This window comes from Melitaea cinxia, chromosome 4 (genome assembly GCF_905220565.1).
Source record: "Melitaea cinxia chromosome 4, ilMelCinx1.1, whole genome shotgun sequence".
NCBI lineage: Eukaryota > Metazoa > Arthropoda > Insecta > Lepidoptera > Nymphalidae > Melitaea > Melitaea cinxia.
This window is the reverse complement of record NC_059397.1, coordinates 15161790-15166261: the sequence shown is the minus strand read 5'-3', so window position 1 is coordinate 15166261 and position 4472 is coordinate 15161790. Positions and strand designations below refer to the sequence as shown.

Sequence of the window (4472 nt, the reverse complement as noted above, 5' to 3'; positions counted from 1 at the left end):
TGCGCGATATGTTTAATATGGAACTGTGTCAATACGTTTTTATTTTTACAACTTTTCTTATTTTTATATGTGCTAAAGATGGTAAGGATTTCTTTATTGTACACCACATGTTCATTAATTAATCTTACATTAAAAATAGAAACAGATTTTATCTTTAGTTAACAGTAAGTCTGACACTAGACTTATTTTATATATGCGACCCTTACGAATTATAAGGAAATTAGAATTCTGAGGTATATATTTATTTATTTGATAAGTTAAACAAAACAGTTTGAAACATATAAAAAGTATAAAGCATATATGAAATAATAGTATATGTCACATACCCTAATATGCATGCACATCTAACTTAAATTTTTGAAAAAAATATATTTTACATTTGTCAAGATTGCTTACAATTAATTACAAATTATACAATGATTGAATGATTAGAATTACAATTAAATTAGAATCAAAATTTTACATTTAATAAATAGAAATAAATAAACATACGGACAACAGGGTTGAAGAAGGAAGTATTATTCTTATAAACAACAAGAGAAAAAGGAATTGCATATTTCGATCAATCATTGGAATTAATATTCAGATCAAAGACAGTTGCACAGGATAAACCTGCAATGGTCACGTATTATAAAGTTTCGAAAAAAAAAACAACTATTTAAACATAATATTTGTATTATTTATATAAAACATCATCACTGCATTTTTATCAACTAAATATTACTAACTAAACCTTATTACAACTTATGTTTTACAAATAATGAACAGTCAGTCAGTCAGTTCGTACAGCCTATTGCAGTGCACTGCTGGACATAGGCCTCCCCAAGTTCACGCTAGACATCCCGCCAGTCTTCCGCAATCCTCATCCAGCCTACACCGGCAATCTTACGTAAATCGTCGTCCAACGGGCCGGAGAACGTCCCACACTGCGTTTGCCAAGACGCGGTCTCCACTCCAGGACCCGTCTGCTCAAACGGCCATCGGTCCTGCGACACAGATACCCACCCAGAAGTACAGCCTAGTACGGCACAACACAAGGCAACGCACACCTTTCTGCTTTAGAACCGAGCAGGCGATTACTACTCTTACCAATCGACTACGTTTAGCTATTATGTGCGTGTAAGCTATGTGGCTACGGCAGTAAAGAATATAGCCAGCCCCTCTCTTCCCGTGGCTGTCGTAAAAGGCGACTAAGGGATAACACAGTTCCACTACCACCTTGGAACTTAAAAAGCCGACCGATGGCGGAATAACCGTCCAACTACTGGCTTTGAAATCCAGCGTCTTCGATGCGACAAAACCAGACCTGCCGTAAACAACCCGCCTGCCCAGCGTGGTGACTATGAGCAACACATATGACTTCACGCTATTTTTGGCGCGAACTTGTGGAGGCTAACGTTTTACTATGAGTAAAAACTAATTAAGCCACACACTAATTTTTTTTATGATGCTACATTTATAAAACAAACTCCATTCCATCTCTTTAAATTCCACTCCATTAAATTCATGTTCATCTTAGTAAAATTTTACAAACACCTAAATCTCGGTTATGATAACTTATCGATTATATTATTAAATTTATACATAAACAAGATTATTTTGCTGCAAGTTTTATATAAATATCAGAGACAGTATTCAATACCAACGTAGTTCAGAAACAATCGCACATAAACCATCATGGCTATTATAAAGAAGCTATCATAAAGAAGCTATCATAAAGAAGAAACCACGAACGAAGTTACTTATGCGGCGTTGCATGATGGCTATGCAGTGTCTAATGTATAGTCTAGTGATGACTGTTATTATTATTGCAGTTTGCTATTTTTTTATTATTATATGATTAGATAAAAAATTATTATATATTTTTATAAATCATTGTAAATAAAATAAAGGAGTTCAGATAATTTTGTAAGGAAGTTTTTTTTATCGATTACAAATAACTAATAAAAAATGTGTACCCGAATAATTATTTTCTTTATACCTCGACTAGAACTAGAAATTAATATTTTATAATAAGGAACTTCGTTCCTATCTGGTGTCCCACGACACTACCCGGTTTTTTTGATAATTTCCCTACAATTTTAACCGACTTCAAAAAAGGAGGAGGTTACTCAATTCGGCCGTATATATATTTTTTATGTTTGTTCGGGGATAACTTCGTAGCTTATGAACCAATTTTGATAATTCTTTTTTGTTGGAAAGGAGATATCCTAAGTGTGGTAACCATGATAAGAAAACTAGGATCTGATGATGGGATCCCAGACCAATCTTCTTTTTACTGGGTGTACCGATTTTGATGATTTTTAATTTAATCGAAAGCCGATGTTACCATGTGATCACATTTAAATTTTATCGAGATCTGATTACAACTTTTGGAGTAATCTTTGATAATGCATATTTACTTGACTATTTTTTCGTCTACCTCCATTGTATTACTTGTCGATGTAATTGAAGTCGGTTTTTTTTTCGTTTGCCAACAAACACAATTATTACGGTCTTAAGATATTCAGTTGCATTGAAAATTAGTAATATCGCACGCACAACAATGGATGATCACAAATTTTCATTGAAAACTTTGGGTCCTATTCAAAATTTGCCAACCTTTTGTTCAATCACATATTTAGTTGACTTGAGACTATTTCAGGACTTGAGCTATGTTCAGCGCATGAGATAGCAGTTCCTACATATTTATAAACTCAAAATTACTCATTACACACACACGCATAGACAACAGATAGATAGACAAAAAGCATACAATTTTGCTAAAGATATAAAATATTACTTTGTCAGTTATTACTCTCATTTGGTTCATTTTTGTTTTTTTTTTTTTATTTTTTTCTTCATTCTTTATTGTTCCTTATCTTGTATGTATAAAATAATTACAATTTTGACATCAATATTGAATACTGAGTTAAAAAAAATTAGTAATTTATATCAATAAATAAAAAGGATATATAATAATAAAAGTGCATATGTAAAAATAATAAATTTATTTATACACTGATATTTTAATATTATGTAACAAATTCGTTAGAGTTTAAAAATATAACTACAATTACAATTTATAATGTTATGTAACAAAGTCGCTTTAATTTTAAAATATTACTTACACACTGAAACAAAAGTAATTTTTCAATAAAGTTTAAGAGTTCGAGCAAACACAAACTCTGTTTCTGTTACAGCGACCGAATCTGAAGTTGAGCGATCGACACACGTGCTGACATGTGGTGGGGTTGCAGACACGGTTCCTGGCGGGGGAGTCTAGAAGAGCTTGCGCGGGACTAATCACTACTGGCTCTGTGTCCGGGTTCTCGATGAAAAGAAGATCTAAAATAGAAACTTAAAATATGTTATAAAAAATCATAATATATAAAAAAAGTCGTTTAAACCACGCATTAATCATAACTGCTGTCAATCATAAGTACTGTGTGGCTACGGTACTAAAGAATATGGCCACCCCCTCTCTTCCCGTGGGTGTCGTAAGAGGCGACTGAGGGATAACACGGTTCCGCTACCACCTTGGAACTTGAAGGGCCGGCCGGTGGCGGGATAGCCATCTGACTGCTGGCTTTGAAATACACAGGCCGAAGACGGGCAGCAGCGTATTCGGTGCGACAAAGCCAGCCCTGCGGTCACCAACCCGCCTGCCCAGCGTGGTGACTATGGGCAAAACACATGAGTCCACGCTATTTTTGGCGTAAATTTATGGAGGCCTATATCCAGCAGTGGACTGTGATAGGCTGTAATGATTAATCATAAATCTTTTTATAATTCTAAAATATATATATTTTTTATAAGTAGAATCGAATTTACTACTTACCAGATTGGTCACCAGATAAATCACCGTATTGCTCATTTTCTTCTACACATGAGATTGTCTGGACCATCAGCAGAGCTGCCAGCAGGGCGAAGAGAAAATAAATGGTTTTGATAGCCATGATGCTTTGTGTGCGAATGTTTTCGAACTGCAATATTTGAACATCTGATCAAGTATTTATACGAAGCTTGTAGCACGATAAGCTTATTCCATTTAATGAAACAATCGATTGCATGTTTTAATTGAGGCCGTGATAGTAGAAAATCATGATAACAGCATAATGGAAACTTCCCCGCATAACTAGGACATGACTAATAGTAAAATCCTAGCCATATCACGCGTTGGCGCAACGATCTCAAAACTGGTTTGTAGTCGTTGCGCTGGCGGTTGCGGGCTCGAACCCCGCACATGACAAACATTTGTATTGGCCATACAGATGTTTGCCATGGTCTAGGTGTTGTTTGAGCAGTCCTTGTGGGTCTCCCCACCGAGCCTCAGAGAGCAGGTTAATCCGTCGGTCCAAGTTATCATGTACACCTGATAAAGATCGCTACTCATAGTAGGAAATATATTCACCAACGCACATTGGAGCATTGTGGATTAAGCTCTGACCCTTCTCCTACATGGGGAAATAGGCCTGTGCCCAGCAGTTGGA

The 4472-nt window shown here is 35.5% G+C and overlaps 1 protein-coding gene across 1 annotated transcript; it reads right to left on the bottom strand.

The window, feature by feature from the left end:
* Positions 1 to 3094: 3094 nt before the first annotated feature.
* Positions 3095 to 3963, bottom strand: LOC123669953. Its single transcript, XM_045603463.1, has 2 exons — positions 3821 to 3963; positions 3095 to 3327 (listed from the first exon to the last, which is right to left on the bottom strand). The coding sequence occupies exons 1-2, from the start codon at positions 3936 to 3938 to the stop codon at positions 3143 to 3145; spliced, it is 303 nt and encodes a 100-aa protein (XP_045459419.1). The 5' UTR covers positions 3939 to 3963; the 3' UTR covers positions 3095 to 3142.
* Positions 3964 to 4472: the final 509 nt, after the last annotated feature.

Coding starts and splice junctions, on each gene's coding strand:
- LOC123669953 (XM_045603463.1), bottom strand. CDS start 3,938: ATGGCTATCAAAACCATTTATTTTCTCTTCGCCCTGCTGGCAGCTCTG. Junction 3,328..3,820: donor TTTATCTGGTGACCAATCTG/GTAAGTAGTAAA, acceptor TTTCTATTTTAG/ATCTTCTTTTCATCGAGAAC.